Source organism: Rhincodon typus, chromosome 9 (genome assembly GCF_021869965.1).
Source record: "Rhincodon typus isolate 14 chromosome 9, sRhiTyp1.1, whole genome shotgun sequence".
In the NCBI taxonomy this organism is placed as follows: domain Eukaryota; kingdom Metazoa; phylum Chordata; class Chondrichthyes; order Orectolobiformes; family Rhincodontidae; genus Rhincodon; species Rhincodon typus.
This window is the reverse complement of record NC_063340.1, coordinates 67,405,726-67,425,953: the sequence shown is the minus strand read 5'-3', so window position 1 is coordinate 67,425,953 and position 20,228 is coordinate 67,405,726. Positions and strand designations below refer to the sequence as shown.

At 38.9% G+C, this 20,228-nt stretch overlaps 1 protein-coding gene across 1 annotated transcript in view; it reads right to left on the bottom strand.

Moving 5' to 3' along the window:
* Positions 1-1,968: 1,968 nt before the first annotated feature.
* abcg5 (ATP-binding cassette, sub-family G (WHITE), member 5) overlaps positions 1,969-20,228 on the bottom strand; it is a 38,168-nt gene continuing 19,908 nt past the window's right edge. Inside the window, exons 7-13 of the mRNA XM_048601043.1 lie at positions 18,374-18,503; positions 16,216-16,429; positions 14,188-14,393; positions 13,595-13,733; positions 11,310-11,495; positions 5,653-5,771; positions 1,969-4,102 (exon numbers count right to left, since the gene is read on the bottom strand). Of these exons, the coding sequence (XP_048457000.1) occupies positions 3,906-4,102; positions 5,653-5,771; positions 11,310-11,495; positions 13,595-13,733; positions 14,188-14,393; positions 16,216-16,429; positions 18,374-18,503 (1,191 nt within the window). The 3' untranslated portion in view covers positions 1,969-3,905. The remainder of the gene's footprint in view (positions 4,103-5,652; positions 5,772-11,309; positions 11,496-13,594; positions 13,734-14,187; positions 14,394-16,215; positions 16,430-18,373; positions 18,504-20,228) is intronic.

Below are 20,228 nucleotides of genomic sequence, written 5' to 3'. Positions count from 1 at the left end.
ATCCCACCATGGCAGATGATGGATCTTGAATTCAGTAAAATATCTGGAATTAAGAATCTAATGATGACTGGGAATCCATTATCAGAACAACCCGTCTGGTTCACTAACATCCTTACCTGGTCTGGCCTACATGTGACTCCAGACCCATAACAATGTGGGTGACTCTTAACTGTCCTCTGGGCAATTAGGCATAGGCAATAAATGCTGGCCTAGCCAGCAACACCCTCATCCCATAAGTGAATAAAGAAAAAAAAATTAAGAATGAGAAATATTTTATACACAAAATTGTGCTACTTAACAGAACAGTAGGAAGTTTTATTGTGTAAATGTTCCTCTTAATCATGCAAAAGGTATAGTGATAAAAAGCTGAACTGAAATCTGGAATTGGAAGTGTACACAAGGTTTACATTAATGTATGCTTCAAAAAGAAAACAGCTGGAAACCTGGTGTGAATTTTGGCTGTTGTTGTGTTTAGTGAGGCCCCTTTCACCCCCTTCCAGCGTAAATAGACTCAATCCACATTTCCCAGTCAAGTACATTTAACTTGTAAAATGCTGCCCAAATCACAGAATGGGGCATGAAGGGTAAGAGGCTCCAATGTTCTGCAACACAGTATGCCATGAATTCAGAGATAGTAAGAACTGCCGATGCTGGAGTCGGAGATAACAATGTGGAGCTGGAGGAACACAGCAGGCCAGGCAGCATCAGAGGAGCAGGAAAGCTGACGTTTCAGGTCAGGACCCTTACCTGTTGAGGGATAGGTGCAAATTCAGGAGATGAGCAAAAGTTGAGAAGGAGAACTCTCATGGATCTTCAAGCAAGTTCTGGTTTTCGAGCACCAGAGCATAAAAGCAGATCCCCTGCTTTCCTTCTGCATTGAAAATGTTGCATGTCAAAAAGAAATGGAGGAAAAAATAATCAGAGAACATGGATCATTTGATCACAAACTGATCAGTGAGAGGCAGGTTGAACTATTGTATCAAAACAAGAGAATGCAACTTGGTGTAACTGAAAGATAAGGCTATGTGAGAATTTTTCTGTTGTTTGTATTTGTCTTTAAAATGGCACTAGCGCAAAAGAAGGAAGTTAGAGAAAAGCAAGAAAGATAACTGTTCAGATTATAGATAACACAGTGTGGAACTGGAGGAACACAGCAGGCCAGGCAGCATCAGAGAAGCAGGAAAGTTGATGTTTCGGGTTGGGGCTGATGCTGCCTGGCTTGCTGTGTTCCTCCAGCTCCACACTTCGTTATCTCTGACTCCAGCATCGCAGTTCTTACTATCTCTCACTGTTCAGATTAGCTGATTTTTGTGATTTAACTTCTTTTGATACACCAGTGACAGATGCAGAAGTAGCATATTAGCAGTAGTGGTGTCATCTGAGATGTCAGGATGAGCGTCCCTGTCCTTTAAGTCATCCCAAGCCCAGGTAAAGGTCTCATGTTCAGACTTGCAAACTATGGTGAACAGTGGAACCAATTATTTTTTGGCAGATGACAGCAAAAGAGCTGGAACATCAAGTGAGAGTAGCTGCTTATAGGCAAAGGATTTTGTTTCAATGCGTCCGCCCACCCACTTCAGCAGACAGCACCTGCTGCACCTGTAGCAGAATTTGCAGCTCCAGTACTGAGCTGTTTAATCTCCTCCGGACTCTCAACACCAGCTTGATAAACAGTCATCCTCATCCCATGGGACAGTCTCAGAATGTGCTAGAGGTCCTTTGGGAAGGGGCCTTGTATTTCCTTTAGTTATGAAATCTGATTCATATCCTATTCAATGGCTGTAAGACTGTATTGAGAAGGTGAGATAAGCAACTTGTATTTCGAAGCTGGACTTACACAAAGGATACTGGCAGGAACCTTTATCCAAGAGAATGAAGTAAAAAATTTGCTTTCATGGCACCGGACGAACCCCCAATTTGTTACTGACCAGACCAAATCCCCTTCAAATATAACAAGGAGATAGTATAGATCCTAAATTTTATTTAAAGGCAAGTGTAAGGTGCTATGTTCCAGAGGTAATTTGATTGGTTACACTACTCAGCTTATAGTTAAAGTACAAACAAAAGAAAGAAGAATAGGAATAACCTAACTCTATTAGAAAAATTAACAGATTATTTAACTACGAAACAGCAACTGTTCTAATATAGTAACATGCCATAAACACACTCTTGGCAAAGGCCAATTCAGTAAAATAGATTGTCCCACATGCAATTCTGGCAGCAGAGAGAACTCCAGTTTTTAGCTGTAACAGAGAGAGGAATAATAGCTTCCACATCCAGCTTCAAGACCCCAGCAACTACTGAAAGCTAAAATAAAACCCTGGTTCTGCAGGAGGTGATTCCACCCATTCATGCCGCTTCTATTGTTCCAACTTTTAAAAAGTACCCAGGGCTCTCAAGCTGTTTATTGGTGTGGAGTAGACTGCTTGTCACCTCTGTCTCAACCTCTCAAAAAAAAACAGAACAAACTACACCTCTTAAAGCTGTGGTACTTTAAAGCAAGGGAAGGCAAGGAAAACCATCTCATGTATTTTCCCTTGTCATATTGCTTATTGGGTTATAAGTTAAAAGTGTCCCATATTTGACATCAAAGAGAAAGTGCAGGAACTTGAGGTGTCACAACATGAGCATAGAACCCATCTTTGGGCAGGTAACTACACTGACATATCTGTCAAATTGTTTTCCAGAAATAGAGATTTGAGTTTCTATAGCACTTTATATTTCTCAGAATTTTACAGCCAATTAATTGTTGACTAAATGTAGAAAGACCTTCTCAAATAGACCCTGGAAAGCCTTTTAGAACAGATTAATTACACTTCACTAGAACAGCTTTCTATTAACTATTAGACCAAATATCTGGAGAATTGTATCCATAAAGATATTGACTGACTAGTAAAATTTGAACTGAACATAAAACAAAATGTGCCTCAAAATTTACCCTTGGGATAAATGAGCTTTATTTTATATATGTTCACATTCACACAATTTGTTTTACAAATCACAATATAATTTGACCAAAATGTAAACCATTTCTTGATCAAGTAGTAATGTGCTCTCTTCAAAACCACATTTTCAAAACAATTATGCTAAAAACTTCTGCTGAATATCACATTAAATAATAAATCTCTGTACAACTTGCAACCTGCCAGATGGAATGAAAGTAAATCTTTATTAAAAATCATGGTCAAATTAAATCTTATATTTAAAAGACAAAAGCTTTCATAACATTTTTTGTTAAAATAGCCTTGTGACATCAAATAGATATCATTGTGCCAGAGAATGTTTAGAAATGGGTTTCTGGGGATAATTGCCCAAAATCTTTTGAGACCAATGTGCAATGGCCAGCTGTCAGACCTGATGCAACTTTCTGTATTAAGGGCCACACCACTTTTTTTTAAAAGAACATTTTACCCGAGTCCTGGATCACTTTTCATTTAAGCATGACTGGAGATTCCAATTCCATGTCTGTTTAAATATAAAGGATCTCTTCCAACTTCTCATGTCTCAGTGAGTACGTCCATTAAAAAGCTAATCCATACAGACCAAGAACATCCTACGATTGATTCCAAGTCTGTGCTAAATTAGCAGATTGTGTCTGAAGTGGCAAGCAGGGTGTCAGGGTGGAATAAAAAGGGGAAAAAATGTCAGGGTTCCTCTTCTCTATACCATCCCTCTTAGAAATGCATATTTGAGAACAGATTTGAACTGGCTGGGCGATGTTGACCAGCCTGACAATATTATCCAGTGTCCAAACATAAATAACACTCATGTGGTTGAAGTATTGGAGGCAATACAGCAGGTGAAGTCTAAGGAAAAGAGAAAACTATCAGAAGGAAGATGCAAAATTAAGTTCCTCACATTCTTTCAGGAGTGTTGTAAGCATCTCAAGATGCAGCCCTTTGTTCTCAGTGCCTCTGGATAATTAAATCTCTAACCTTGAAACTGATAATGCCGAGGATAACTAGAGCAGGCAAGAAAGCATACAGTATTAGAAAATCAAACACAAATCTGGAAGGTGCCCCAGGGTATGTCGAATCAAGGTACTGAATTCCTTGTGTAAACCAGCAAGGAACATTTGTGTTGTTAGGAGATGATTGTTCACCTGTGGGTATAAATATAAAAAAAAGTTACAAGTGATTTGGAATCTCACATTACATATTATAAATAAAACTTTTATGAACTTTTGTCTACAATACCTGCCTACAAAACTGACAAACAACTATTTTGCTGCTACAAGATACAAGTTGGTGCAATTACTTTTGGAGATAGAAGACAAAAGCTGTAAATGTTTTTAATGATAAAGGGACTTTTGTTATCCTATATCTTAGTTAATGTTGAAACAATTATATATGATGGTCATACTTAGTACTAATGAATGAACATTATGTGATGAAAATATAAATATTACAAAAAGTTATTTCAGCTGCCTCAATTTGCATTCTTTCAAAAATACCAATCAAAGATAATGAACAAGCTAGGAGAAAGTTCATTTGCATGAAGTTCACTTATATGACTTATCAGTGCTATACGTGTTTCACAGGTTGCACGGAATATCTGGAAAAAGAAGAACCCTTGAAATTTAACCACACCCCTCAACTCCAGAATCACGTCGCTTTGCTTAACTTTAATATTCTAAATTTAAGATGATTCTATATTTAACTATATTGGTAACCATATTGCATTAATCTTTGTGCGAGGTACCACCAAAATCTTTGAAAGCAAAGCACTCCTTAGTTCATAGAATAGATTGTGTTTATCACTTTCTAATAAATCCATATCCTTACAGAATATCATTTACAAACAGAACAGGCAGATTGTTGTACTGGACTGGGTGCTTCTTCAGAAGTGAAAAAATGAATAAATAATTGAATTATAAAGGAAAGGATCTGTTACTGGAGTGAAGTACAATTAAAGGGAAAATGGGAGGATTTTTTGGAAAGCTGATATAATCTTAGTTATCAGGTGATGAAATAAAGAACATGTAAATTGTTAAATTTTTGAAAGGCGTGAAAGGATGAGGTAAGGACTTGGGAGACACGGCGGATAGAACAGGTTCTTATCACAGTGCAGGCACCCTTGCCAGCACTCCACCCAAAAGCTTCCCTGGACTCTGACACATTCACTTCACATCGCCAGCAGCTTTTGTTATGAAAATCTTGGAACTTTTGTACTCAATTTCATTGGAACCAGTATTTCGTTTCTCCTTCTACACAACCCTTTTCTGGGCATTAGGCAAAAATAAAGCTTTCAATTTTAAAATCATTTTTAAAAACCACATTTCAAAACTATCAAATCCACAACTTTAAATAACAGCAAAACAACCTGGCAATTTAATGATCTAATTTCTAAATGCATTATTTAACATGCCAACTCTTAGCACTTAACTATGAAAACTTTTAATTAAACTCTGCGAGCCAGATGCGACACAGTCAGCAAAACCCATGTCTAATTTTATTTTTTAATTGATTATTCAAAACTTTGTGAAACATGCCCTTTCTGATATGTAGCAATTGTGAAACAAATGGCTCTACTTAATAATGACCTTGAAGGTAAGTGGGCAGCCTAGAATGTTACAGCAACCCAGTTAATTTTATATAAATGAAGTGCAAACTTCATCCCGTTTTATTTCGTTACAACTTCTTAAACACTCACCATTGACACACGTGAAATTTAAACCATAAAATTCATTAACCATCAGGACTTCCACTCCATATTTCTGAAATGTGAGGTAACTCAGCCACTGGAATGGTTCAGGCATGTCTTCTGCACTTCTATAAAATTGCAGGAAGTCAATATTAAATCACATTGCCTCACAGCAGCTTATTTAAGCTTTTTGAAATACAATATATTCACACATTTATCCCCCTCATTTCATGCATCTTCTCCTTTAGCCACCAAATGCACTTGTACAGTTCTAAGATTCTTTCACCATCTATGTAGTGGCCACATACCCATGAACTGGTGCTACTCAAAGCATAGATATGGTACAGCTAACACCTTGCAATACCAACTACAGATTCGTACCTCAATTGCCATCTATGTGCTGAGCCACACACCTCATCAGTCCATAGGCAAAGCTCACTTTACAACCCACTAAGTCACTGTTACTGTTTCCCCATGTTCACTGCAGCCCAGCATCTTATTACAACTGTGGGGGCCATCACATACGGGGAAGCCTTCAAATGATGCAAAAAATTAACTTGTATTTACAGAAACCAAGAGCAAACAGAAATTAAACAATAAGAGGCTGCATTTCTCTCTCTGAAGACAAACAGTATTTTACAATCAATGAGTGATCGCTACATCCAGCTCACATCTACTGAAACTGGGTTTACAATTGGGTCCACTCTGGTTTACAGTGTTTGACGCAGTTGCACTCTGTCATGAACAAGGTGATGCTCATCCTCCTCCTTGGAAGACTCCTCTGGCTCCCCTCTCATTGCCAGCTCCAGGTGTGCAGAGCATAATGTGCTAAAATTATGCAGCACACTCTGTCCTCATTGATCCAAGCAGTGAAACCTCATCGTCAGGAGCCCTATTGCCTGCTCCACCATCAAGGAATGGCTTGCATTGTATCTATGCTCCACCTCAGGCAGGGGTTGCATAATGGAGTCATCAACCACGTTTGTAGAGAGTAGCCGTTGTCCCTAGTAACCGTGCTGTAAGGCATCAGTGCCCTCAAATGCAGCAGGAGTTGTTCTCAAGGATGTAGGAATAATGGCAATTCCCCGGGTACTGGGTGCAAACTTTTAAGAAGCAGTACCAATGATCACAGATCACTTGAGCTTGATGGAATGGGATCTTTTGTATTGATGAACTCAGCCGCATAATGTTATGGCCCATTCCTTGCAATCTACTACCCAGGCTAGAGCGCCGACCTCCTCTCATGGAAATGAAATGAACTGATGTGATTTGGCACAAATAGCATTGGTCATAGGTCTTGATACATTTGTGGATGGATGTTCAAGAGATCCCCATGGCTCCTTGGAAAGACCCAGTCACATAAAAATTCAACGCAGCCGTCACTTTGATGGCCACCAGAAGGGGACCTCTCTTTTCAGGCATCAAGGATGAAACACTGTGGTCCTCCTTTGTCTCCATCATTATTCTGAAGGACCCTTAAGCTGTGACCTCTTCACATGGAGGAGGTAGTTCAGATTCCACTGGTGTATCTGTTTGTCTTCCATCTCCCTACATCTTCACTGCAAGACAGCAACAGAGATGACCACACATGCTGAGGCTGGGTCCAGCAGACATGCTGACAATTAACATCTGTGAGGCACATAAGGAATAGAACAGTTTCTTCATCAAGAGAACAATCAAGTCACATCAATTCTAAATGACAGCTGAACATGTCTCACTTTATAGAGGAGCATGTTACATTCCAACAAGGAGGGCAATGAAAGAATTCATCTTGGCACTTTGACACAGGACCTTAGTTCAATGAGTGCTCCACATATAGCAAAGAAATAGTAGCAGAGTGTAAGTGCTGCATGAGCAATGAATCCTTCTCTTCCAACTCCATATCACCCATGGAAGCCACCACTGCATATAAGACAGTCCTGCATTTTACTTACAGTTCAGGTAGAGAGTGAACCAGTTCCATGCCTTTGTGCATCTTGGCAGGTTTTGTATTAAATGTGTATGTTGTGGCCTGCAGGTCCCACTTTTACAGTCACCTGTAGTTACTTTGTTTTTCAGAGATGTCTATCTGCAATTTACAAGCCTAATGACATGGTTGGCATTGCCTTTGACCAGCATTTACACCTCACATACTTGTACAAGGCATGCTTTTCACACACGCGATGATGTGATTGCAAATGATGTGAAGCTGCAATCTGCAGATGCATAATTAATACAATTGCTCCTTGGTCTCCCGTTGTGCACAAGTGGAGCCTATTGCAGATGTGCTTATAGCCATATTATGTTTGCAGGTCACTTTTAGCTACCAGCAGATCATGGAAAGCAATGCAGTTCATGCTGGACATGACAAGTACCGAGCTCTGCCTGGTAATCAGGTCCCCCTCACCCGCTATGTCTCTTTCTACCTAGCACTTGCTGGACAGCCCATCTTGGCCAAAGTCCCATATGTCCCCATCCACGACTTTGAACTGAGCTGCCAGTTTTCCTTACCCACTGAGCCCTGCCACTAGAGTTTGGTGATGCCCACCATCATGCCGCACAGTCCCCACATTGAGGCAACAGTGATGGTTACTGCCTATCGCCTGTCTCACCTCTCCTGCAGCATCCTACTCCTCCCATTACCCATAACCCCCCCCATACATATTGAAAATCCCCCTTCTCTTTTCCCTTTTCCCTTCTGTATGCCAATCCAATGCCTACAATCCCCACCTGATCCCCTCTACCCCTACCTCTAACTGGCCTACTCCCCAGACTGTACTGAGATGGAGCAACTGACAGTGACTGCCCCAAGTGGGTAACTGACCATGCCTGGGCACCTGGACAGTGAGCGAATGCTACCCCTGACTGCCCACTCCCCCACCTGCCACATCACCCCCCCAATCACCTGATTTGGAGGACAACTCCCCTTCAATTGGAGACATGACCATTTAGATGAAGTACATATAGTGCATTTGCCACGCAAGCACATGCTGTACATTTGACCTTGATGTAACACAGCCATCTAGCAACTTGTCCAACCCCCACCACCCCTTTGACTGATGACTGCTGATAACCATGACACACTGCCTGGCTTCGTGACTTCACTGAACAGTAAGGCAAGGGAAGCCTTTAAGTTGCGTCAAGGCACAAGAATGAAAGGTAAGGGAATGCATCCAGGTAGGCATTAAGTGAATGAGCACTAAGAGAGAAACTCAGCAGCCTTGAGATGTAGCTTGATCCAATCCATAAGCTGGGTGCCTGTCCCTGTCTGCAAACTGTCCTCGCAGCAGCCCTTTGGTGATATTTGCGGGTGCACTTGAAACTGCAGCATTACATTGCAAAAGATGCACTTTAACTGGATTGGAGATGAACCACAATGGTGTGGGGAGGCTGGCACATGTTGTATACCAGCATCTGTGAACGAGGGTATGTATGTGTAGCTGCTGCCCCATGGAGCCATGCCCTGAAATGTAGGTGCCAAGTGTCCAAGATAGAGCAAGAGGTAAGCTGGAGTCATCAAGCACCCACTCAGAGTTTCGTGATCGGAATTCTTGGCATCTAGCTTCTATCCAGCAAGTAGTAGAATAGCAACCTGCATATTAATTGTGGTTCATCTCCAATCCAGTTAAAGTGCATCTTTTGCAATGTAATGCTGCAGTTTCAAGTGCACCCGCAAATATCACCAAAGGGCTGCTGCGAGGACAGTTTGCAGACAGGGACAGGCACCCAGCTTATGGATTGGATCAAGCTACATCTCAAGGCTGCTGAGTTTCTCTCTTAGTGCTCATTCACTTAATGCCTACCTGGATGCATTCCCTTACCTTTCATTCTTGTGCCTTGACGCAACTTAAAGGCTTCCCTTGCCTTACTGTTCAGTGAAGTCACGAAGCCAGGCAGTGTGTCATGGTTATCAGCAGTCATCAGTCAAAGGGGTGGTGGGGGTTGGACAAGTTGCTAGATGGCTGTGTTACATCAATGTCAAATGTACAGCATGTGCTTGCGTGGCGAATTTCAGTGTTAGTGAGGGTGATAACGAGTAAATATCCCCATTAATAGGCATCTCACTGCTCCCTGGTGAGAATCTCGTCTGGAATTCTGTTGGAAAACGTGTCTTGTTGCTCCCAATGTTGAGAAAGGCTTTGCTTGACTTCTAAGATCATACAACCATAAGAAATAGGAACAGGTGTAGGCCATTCAGCTCCTCGAGCCTGTTCCACCATTCAACAGGATCACAGCTGATTTGACACTTCTCATGTCCACTTTCTGTGTTTTCCTCAGAACCCTTGATCTGCCTACTGATCAATAATCTATCTATCTATCTCAACCTTAAATATACACAAGGACTCTACTCCCAGAGCTCTCTGTGGCAAGGAGTTAAAAAGACACTTAACCCTCTGAGAGAAGAAATTCCTCATCTCCTTCTTAAATTGACGCCCTTTATTCTGAGACTATGCCCTATGGTCCTAGGCTCTCCCATGAGGGGAAGCATCCTTTTAGCATTTACCCTGTCAAGCCCCTAAAGAATCCTATATTTTTCAAAGAGATCACCACTCATTCTTCTATATTCCAATTAATAGAATCACAACCTTCTAATCTTTGCTCATAAAACAATCCCTCAATACCAAGATCATTCTAGTGAACCTTCTCTGAACTACCTCAAGTGAAATAATATCTTTCCGTAAATGAGACCAGAACTGCTCACAGTGCACCAGACATGGTCTCATCAGTACCTTGTACAGTTGCAGGAAGATTGTCCTACTCTTGTACTCATGTGATTCTCCCAGACCAAAGGCTATACTGAAATCAGAAGCCAAACGGGCCTGTTGGAACCCCAAAAGGGCAAAGGTGAGCAGGTGAATGCTGTGCTAGAGTTGTTTGTAAGTGTTGCCAATTACACCTTCCCTTTACTGATGTTAGATGCTGCACAGATGGAGTGGCAACTGGTTAGATTGGATTTGTTCAATACTTTGTGGACTAGCCGGAGCTGGACAATTTTCCATTGTCAATTAGAAGTCAATGTTGAGCCTGCAATCTTTTACCATAAAATTACAAAACTCTGGAGGGGTCTGAGAGAATCAGAATCATTTGTGCTAATATGTTTTGTTCATCTTTGCTTTTGCTTTACACCAGTAAATAATACATTTATTAATTTTTCTTAAGTTTCCCTTAAGTACACTGGATGCAGAACTAACAAGAAAATGTCAGAAACAAATAAAAATAACTTTTAGCAAAAGGTCAGTCCCTTCAAGGACATTGGCTTATCTTCTCAATATCTAGTCGTTCTCAAAATTACATCAAACCCTACAGAAGGCATGCCATGTATTGAACGCAGGCCTGAAACAGGCAGAGGCATGCTCTGCCCTCCTGAAACCCCTTGAAGGTTTTAGTGGCCATTCTGACTGATGATTCAATGCAATTCATTGCAGACCACTTCAATCCTATTTCTACCAGGCTAAGCCTGTTAAGTTTGTCTTAAACATGTCCCTGAGTAATTAAGCCTAAATTTTGAAAACAACAATTTTTGTGACAGAAAAGGACAGGTCACACCCAGATCCAAATGTAACATAATCCTATATTGAGAGTTATACAATATAGAATTCCATCCTTGCATAACAGCATATTCAACTGCATAACAGCATATTCAACAATGCTATATGGGTCATATATTGCATTCGAAAACTTCTCACCTTAAAAAACCCGATCCAAGTAGAATTCCTGCTACATTAATTAAGGCCACAGCGCTGTTTACTATATTTGGATTCTGAACAACACCTAGTAAGACCAATGTCAGTAGTTCACCAACTAGATGTGGCACTATGAGCACAGCAAAGAAACACCCAAACCGTTCCCACATTGGAAACATTCGCAAAGTCCTGAAAAACAAGTCAGGCCATTAAAATAAGTTAACGTAACTTTCTTCTCCATATGGTAGCAATTACAGGGCAAAATCATCATAATCTCTGTAAGTATTATATTGTACAGGATAACCCATAATGGGTGTAGGAAATCGAAGCATAGGAAAAAGAATAGAGATAATAGATCCTTCTGCAACTCCAGACTAAACCTTATAAGTCTAATGTATTCTTCTGATATCTATTTTAAAACACATTTTTCGCTTGTTTCCATTTACTCCCTCTGCTCTTGCATACTTTGAATAGGTTACATTTGCCTTACCGATTATTTCAGATATTTTGATAGAATTCCAGTTTAACCAATGTTTGCACTTGTATTCAGACTTCTGTATCCTTTCAAATGCCATTTATCTTTGTAAATTGGCCACACTTGGCTGGAAATTACAGTGCAATTGCGATATTTTCTTTGGTACAACATGTCCAAATACAACATGTTAGTGAATGCAGGGCAAAAAGATTGAGGAATTTCTCATGCAAATTATGTCCAATGCAAATTGAGTCTCTGTAATCTCTAGTGCTGATTTACAAAAGTGTTATAACACAAGCAAGGCTCAGCCACAAAACTGACTACAATCCCAGAATGAATTAATCACTATTGGGAGCTTCTGCTAATTATGCTTGCTTACAGGACCTTGAAGAGGCTCTAAAAATTAAGCTGGTGCGTATGAATGTCCAAAAGGAGTATTTCAAAAACTTTCAAAATTAATTTTGTTTGAATTTACTAAGAAACTAATTCCAAACCCCAATAGAACCAAATGGTTCTATATATTTTTTAAAAAGTTTGATCATTTAAAATCAGATTATGCACAGGATTGACGCGAAAATTATTTTTATATTAAATTCATTTTCAGCTATATTATTCCAAAGTTAGCATTGTTAAATATATCAGAAATGATTTTCACAAATTTAAACAAATTAAAATTTTACAATTGCTGAACAACTGTTCATGACAGGTTTTGTACTTGATGATAATAAATGTGGTCAAATGGAAATGCTGGAAATAAAACACTTGTGAAAACCTGTGCAGGTTTAGTAACGACTTGTGTCTGAATCAACAATTGTGCCCAAAGTGAAACACTGCACTCTTACTTGGTATTCTAAGAAAGCTAAATTTTGACTTTGCCTGGAGATGATATTCTAATTATTTTTATATGTTAAACAAATTAAGGAGAAAATTTGGTCAAGTTATTTGGGCTGTTTCTGGTTTGGGTCATAGTAAAATGGTCACTGTGGAATCAGCTGTTCATTATGCATACCTTCTGATTCCCACTTCCATATCAAATCAACTGCCTTTGAAGATATCAACCACTTTACATTGTCACCAAAAGTCCAAATTATCTCCATAAATAAATGATCCCATTAAGGATATTTCCTCTGATCACTAGTGAAAAAGTATAAACTTGTATTTCCTGAATGTAAACACTATCAAAATTACAAAAGCAATTAGAGAAATTCTGCGATGTCATTAATATACAATCGGTAATCTTATTTCCACAATTCACTATTATCAATAATTATTTTGTTTATTTACAATGTTTTAAGTTAATTTTAATTTGTCTGCTAATCTTTGTATTATCCTGCATCTCATACTGCTCTCAGGCAGTTATATGATGTGCTTTCAGGTTGATGGTCAAATGATTTGATCCTTATTGTATGACATGCAGTCAGTTTAAAAAGATATTTCAATTTTGGAGTTTGGCAGTGTATCCTTTACTCAAGTTGGTTGCCATTGTCAAAACCAATCTCTCAATTTTTTTTTGAAACGAGCTAAAAAATATCACATTTAAAGTTCTTCAATAAATCCATGACTCTACTAGTACTGTAATTATGATGCTATTTTGTGTTACTACTTCCTTTCGTAAATACATCTGCTTTACGTGTTGCACAAAATAATCTGGGAATTTAAAGAATGCAAAGAAAGAATATTAGTATTCAAATTAAAACATAACATTTAATGAGCTTTATTAAACAAAACCACAAACGTTTACTTTACTCCCTTTTCTATTTGGCACAGCTCTCATCTAAAAACTGCTACTGTGATTGGCAAAAGCAGTTCTTACCAGTAGACGAAGAAACTGTAAATAGCCACACTGATGATACTGAAGGGAAGGATGTGAATGATATAAGCCACGAACATCAGCCATTTCGGATAAAGGCCATCTGAACTTTCTTGGTCACCAACAGCCCGTAGTGGAGGATCTGAAGGTTTTATAAAGAAGTAAATATTATTAAAGTACCATTTTTACTAAAAATAAACAATTCAAACCTGGACATGCCAAATTATATATTTTAAGGGATAAAAATGCCACAAAATATTTATTTTTTAAAAAACACCTGCACATGAGAATTTCAGTACAATTGCCAAAACTTTGAAACCTACCCTTCGATGAGACATATTTCAGTGAACCATGAATCAACATACACCAGAAAGGGTCACTTCTTTTTAAGAAGTTATATGCAATATTATCCGGCTGTAAATTGTTTTATATTTTGCAGAACTGAAGGAGCTACAAACTACTGAAACTCAAACTTCTGGCCTCTTTGTTTCTCCCATAGAGTGTTGTGAAAGCACGATTTATTTTTATAAAGTCAACTATTCATTCAAATTAAATTGACTATGAAGCTGTAAACCAAAACAAGATTACTGACGTACATAAAGCGACCGCATTCAGCATCCCAGTATAAGGTGAGGCACCTATGCTTTGGTAGATTATCCCAATTCGGTCTTGCACTGCACCCTTCGCTGGATCACTATTCAGCTTCATCAAAAAAAACACCACAAACAGACCATAGAGCAGATTTTGGGAGAGACGCATGATAATCCCTGTCTTGTTTCTAGATAAGTTCCTTGCAATTCGTCTACAATGAAAAGGAGAATAAATCTGTTATTTTATTCAAATGTGCATAATAATATATTAAGAGATGGAAAACATCACTTTTACAAAAAAATACAAAATATAGTTTGTATATACTTATATAATAAACTTGAAACTCATATTTTAAATATGGTAGTATATTTATTCTCTGTTTCCCATATTTTAAGTTAGCATTTCTTAACTAACTCATGATACTGACATGAAGCAAGTTTATATTAATAATTGTCTTCTTGATTAATTCCTAGTTCGAGTCATTCAGCTCTGGGGAAGAATCAAAGTAGGAATAAACATATCATTTTCTCACAGAGAGAGAAATAGAACTGGATGTTATCTGACAGCAGTCCATAACACAGCAGCAATCGAGGAGCAGTTCTGCAACCCTCCGCTTACCTTGCTGCAGTGCCAACCACAGGAAGATTACAGTACAGTAAATGAGGTAGAAATGTAATTTATCTATTAGAGCTCAGCAAGAGTGGCCTGGATTAATTTCATTCAAAACTTTTGTCTTTCTTTTGATCTTGTATGATTCCTTAATCAACACATAGCAGTTAATTACAAAGTCACTCTCTGCCGTTCACCTCGAGGTAACAAAACAATCTTTTTTTTCATGTTTTTGATTTAATTAAGTAGAATTCTGTAACTTTGTACAAGAACAGCTGCATGCAGGGTTTGATTTTACAATATATTACAGCAGTGCTGTGATTATGTTACAAAAAATGGGGAATTCTAGCCATGTGATGGTATTATTGAACTTACAATCCAGAGACCTGGACTACTACTCCAGGTTCATACCAATACGATTAACTCTAAACTATCTTCTTAAATGGTGCAAGGATGTTACTCAATAGTATCAAATCACAACAGAAAAGGACAGCTGGCACCTACATCATATGAAGGACGATTAGGGATAGGCAATAATTGCTGACATTGCCAGCAATGTTACATCCCAAGAATAAATAAAAGAAACCCTTAATATTTACAAAATGTTTTATCAACATCCTTCTTCCTCACTAACCTGCCATGGCATACCGCTGCTGCTTCCTGCTGGCCATCCAGCTTTGAGAACATGTCCACATGCTTAAATAGAAAGGGAACTCACTTGTTAGCCATCAATTAGTCAATTTTGGGAAAAATAGCTGAGTGACCATTGCCTACAGAGTGCAGGCCTCTAACTCCCATTTCAGACTTTTATTTTATTCATACTTGGGATGTGGGCATCACTGGCTAGCCAGCATTTATTGCCTTTCCTTATTTGCCCTTGAGAAGGTGGTGGTAAGCTGCCTTCGGGGACCACTGCAGTCCATGCGCTATAGGTTGATCCACAATGCTCTCAGGGAGGGAATTCCCGGACTTTGATTCAGCGATATTCAAGGGACAGCGATATATTTCCAAGTCAGGATGGTGAGTGGCTGGGAGGGGAATTTGCAGGTGGTGGTGTTTCTATGTATCTGCTGCCCTTGTCCTTCTAGATGGAAATGGTCATGGGTTTGAAAGGTGTTGCCTGAGGATCTTTGGTGAATTTCTGCAGTGCATCTTGTAGATAGTACACACTGCTGCTACTGAGCGTTAGTGGTGAAGGGAATGGATGTTTGTAGATGTAGTGCCAGACAAGCGTGCTGCTTTGTCCTGCATGGTGTCAAGCTTTTGAGTGTTGATGGCAGGGTTCTGAAGCTAAGAGGGAAAGTCTTGCCCTTCATCTCCCACAATTGAAAACTCCAAATCTGAACAATTTTGATACTTGCAATAGTTGATAGATCCAATATATATTGCAATGTATTAAATACAAATGTAGGGTGTAGGTATACCTGATTAGTATCCAGAGTTTAGCAGCTGCATTTGGAGATGCTTTGCTCTTGAAAGGAATAGATAATGATTCTTTTCTTTGCTTTGCTGCTTCAATATTCCTCAGTGCATTATTAAATATTTTTGATTTTCGATAAGAGAATGCAATTTCTTGGACTCTACTGTACGTCTCAATTTCTCTTTCCTTGCTTCTAGTGTCAACAGATGTTAGATCCACTGCAGATTAACAAAGGAACAAATTAAGAGATATACATATGATTTTGTTTGAGTGCGTTCAGTTTATTTCAAACGTAGTGGTGGTACACCTACTATATCTTCTTCCACGTAAATCTTAACTTTAAACAGGAGACAGGAACTAGAGCTTGAAAATTTCTGCAACTGCAAGTGCAAGAATCAGGGGGAATTTCATTTACAATGCTGGCAAAAGTCACAACTTCATTAAACTTGATCACTTCAAGTGCCCTTTCTGCACTTGCTACCAAATTTCTTAAGGTACTATTATACATGTACATCAAAATGTTAAGCTGTTAACTGGAAGACCAGTGTTATTCAACACATACAATACATCAATGTGGCCCATTTAACTGGCACTCTGGCATGTGGTAAGGAGATTCCTTGTCAGTGTACTGTTCAATTGCAAGTTTCGACAATTGCTTTCCTTGCTCTGCTTGCACACTGTTCAATATTCAGCAGAAACAATTAGGGAACTTTGCCACCTATTTCAAAAAAGAAACTTGCACCTTCATGACAGGGACTGGACAGATAGTGGTAATCAAAGTAATTGCATTCTCTACCCTGAGTTGGTGCAGTAATGGAGATCTGCTACTGATGTTAATCAAAAATAAAAATATAAAATCAAATGAGGATACCATTGAACTAGACTACCAATACTTCCACAGAAAATTTGGCGTTCCTGAGCCAAGCCATTTTCTTTATGTCCCAATTGAACAACTCATGAGGACAGCACAAGGAAAGTCAATGGAAAAAGTCACAAAAAACAGAATTGGCATGAGGCCCATGATTCTCTTGATTAAGAACTCAACGGCACTGGATAACTAAAGGGCAAAATGAAGAATAACTATATGGTGGGCAAAACACTTACATAGCTCTTTTAAAGTATTAAACACCCAAAACACCTCCCAAAAGTGCACATTAGAAATCCAGGCCTGAAAAAGACTGAATGTATGCTTAATCTTAGTACTCTCCCAATAACTCTATCTTCCTCCCAGATCATTGTGTCAGGTTGAACAAGAGAGTTTGTAATCTAAGTACTCTATTCAACCACAAATGCAGCTTACAGCCTTAAATACTCTTCATTATAAAGGCCCTGTTCTTCCACTACTACTGCATCACCCATTTCCATCCCTGATTCTACCAACTCGAACACTAACACTAATCACCTCTGGACTTAACAATTCCATTGTTATCTTGACAGGTTTACAATTTTCACCCCCTGTAAACATCAGTTCATCTAAAGATCTGCTGACCACTACAATTTCTTTCGCCCAAAATATTCTTCTTCCTGTCCTTCATTGGTTCTGCATCCACTTTCAATTGGATATTATCTTTGTGTTTAAAATATTTCAAAGCCTAGCTCCATATCGACTCCCAGCTCTGCAATGCCCCTTACCAATAACTATTCCCCTGATCATGTCTTTTTTTAGGCTTCCCTTGCTTCTCCTTCCACCCTACCATTGATAGTTGTGCCTTCAGGTGTACAGGCAACACACTGAAATAGTCTCCTTTAATCCTGCACTGTTTTAAAGACCATCTTTAAAATTTACTTTTTTTTGAACAATTATTACAGTATCTCTGGTTGTCTCAAAGTCCTTTTTTTTTGTCTGATCACACCTTAAACATCTTGGAACAGTTTTTTTGTTTAAAATGTAATACATGAAACAAAGCAGTTGGTAGTAAGTTTTGAACTGACTTTTTAGGCTTTTTGGATAACTAAAGACTGGATAAATCAAAAGAGAAAATTATGCAGAAGCGAAAAAGTGCATTTTTTGGACAACAAGATCGATAACAGCCTATCATTTTCATTGTGAACCGCTAAACCTATTTTAAACCTCCAGCACATTGAGGTTTTGATTTTCGATTTACAGAGTTCATGGGTTTTTTCCCTAAATCTAAGATTTGGATACAAGAAAGGTTACCTACCATATAAATCAAATGGGTTGCAGTATTCAGGACACTGATACCCACAGCTGCTGAAAAATTCTACCATTTCTTCAGTTTCACCACAAAACACCAATTCTCCGCAAGTCATGATGCCAATTCTGTCAAACAACTTGAGAAATAGGCATTGGAAAACTAATTAAAAAGTATTGTACATGTACCGTTAAAGACAAACTCTCTTAAAAGCGATGAATACTGGAAATGCAGAAATAGAGTTTGATAGTTTTGCATCCAAATTATTAACCACTCTTTCTTTCAGATCTCAAATGAGCAACTGCATTGTGAACATTTCTTAAACTTTTAACTTCAAACTCAGACTATTTGTGTTTTTTTCTTTTCATTTCTCACGAAAATGTCTACCTTCACCCATTTAAATAGCTATAAGCACTCCAATAACATAGGAAATTAGAAAGTTAATTAGGAAGTTGTCAGATCAGAATGAAAACAAATTGTAAAAGTCTTGATGTTAAAAACTCAAGAAAACAACAAATAGGAGCAGGACAGATCATGCGGCTTGTTAGGCCTGCTCTGCCATTCAACACAATCCTGACAGATCTTCAACTCCACTTTCCTGCCCACTGTCTATGTCCCTTGATTTTCTGAAAGACCTGAAATCATGAAACTACTCAGCATCTACCCAATCAAACCAGGGTGGCATGGTGGCTCAGTGGTTAGCACTGCTGCCTCACAGCACCAGGAACCTGGGTTCAATTCCACCCTCGGGCAACTATCTGTGTGGAGTTTGCACATTCTCCCCGTGTCTGCGTGGGTTTCCTCCGGGTGCTCCAGTTTCCTCCCACTGTCTAAAAGATGTGCAGGCTAGGTGGATTGGCCATTCTAAATTGCCCATAGTGTCCAGGGATGTGTAGATTAGGGGGATGGGTCTGGGTGGGATGCTCTGCAGATCTATGTGGACTTGTTGGGCCGAAGGTCCTGATTTCACACAGTAGGGATTCTATGATGATGATGAAACCACCATAGAATCTTATACATTTCAATAAGATCACGTCTCATTCTTCTGAACTCCAGAGAATATACACCTAATTTGCTCAGTTTCTCATTATAAGACAACCCCCAGCTCATCTCAGAGGCTAATTTAGTGAAAAGTAACTGCAGATATTGGAAAGTTTAAATAAAAGTTCCAGAGAAACTGAATGGGTCCAGGAGAATCTGTAGAGAGGGAGACAAATTTAATGGAGTCCAATATGACTCTTCATCAGAACACAGTAAACTCTAGATGTTACCTCTTTCTCTCTCCACAGATGCTGCTGGAGCTGCTGAGTTTCTCCAGTACTTTCTGTTTTTGTTACTAATTTAGCAACTAATTTTAGTACTGCTTCACTGTACTGTTTTCAATGCAAATATAAATATTTTCTTAAATATGGAGATAAAACTACACATCATTCTAGATGTGATTTCACCAAAACCCTGTCCAATATGTAATGAGATATCTTTACTCCTGTACTCCAAACAACTTCTACTAAAGGTCAACCTGCCATTTTCTAATTGCTTGCTTAACAAGTGATGCGCAGTTCAACAAGGGGCCAGTTCATAGTGAGGGGTCCAGTTTGCCATGTAAAGTTTCAGACTGAATAAAGTACAGAGAGATTTAGTGAGAGGCTCAACTCTGCCGTGGATTTGAGGGGGGCTGGAGCCAATTTCACTCAAGGGGAATGGTCAAGTGCACACTCAAGTCTCTTTAAACATCAACATTTAGAAGCTTTGCACCTTTTAAAAAATATTCTGATTTTCTATTATAGAATTGTAGAGTCATGCAGCACGGAAACAGGCCCTTCGGTCCAACCAGTGCATGGCGAACATAATCCCAAACTAAACT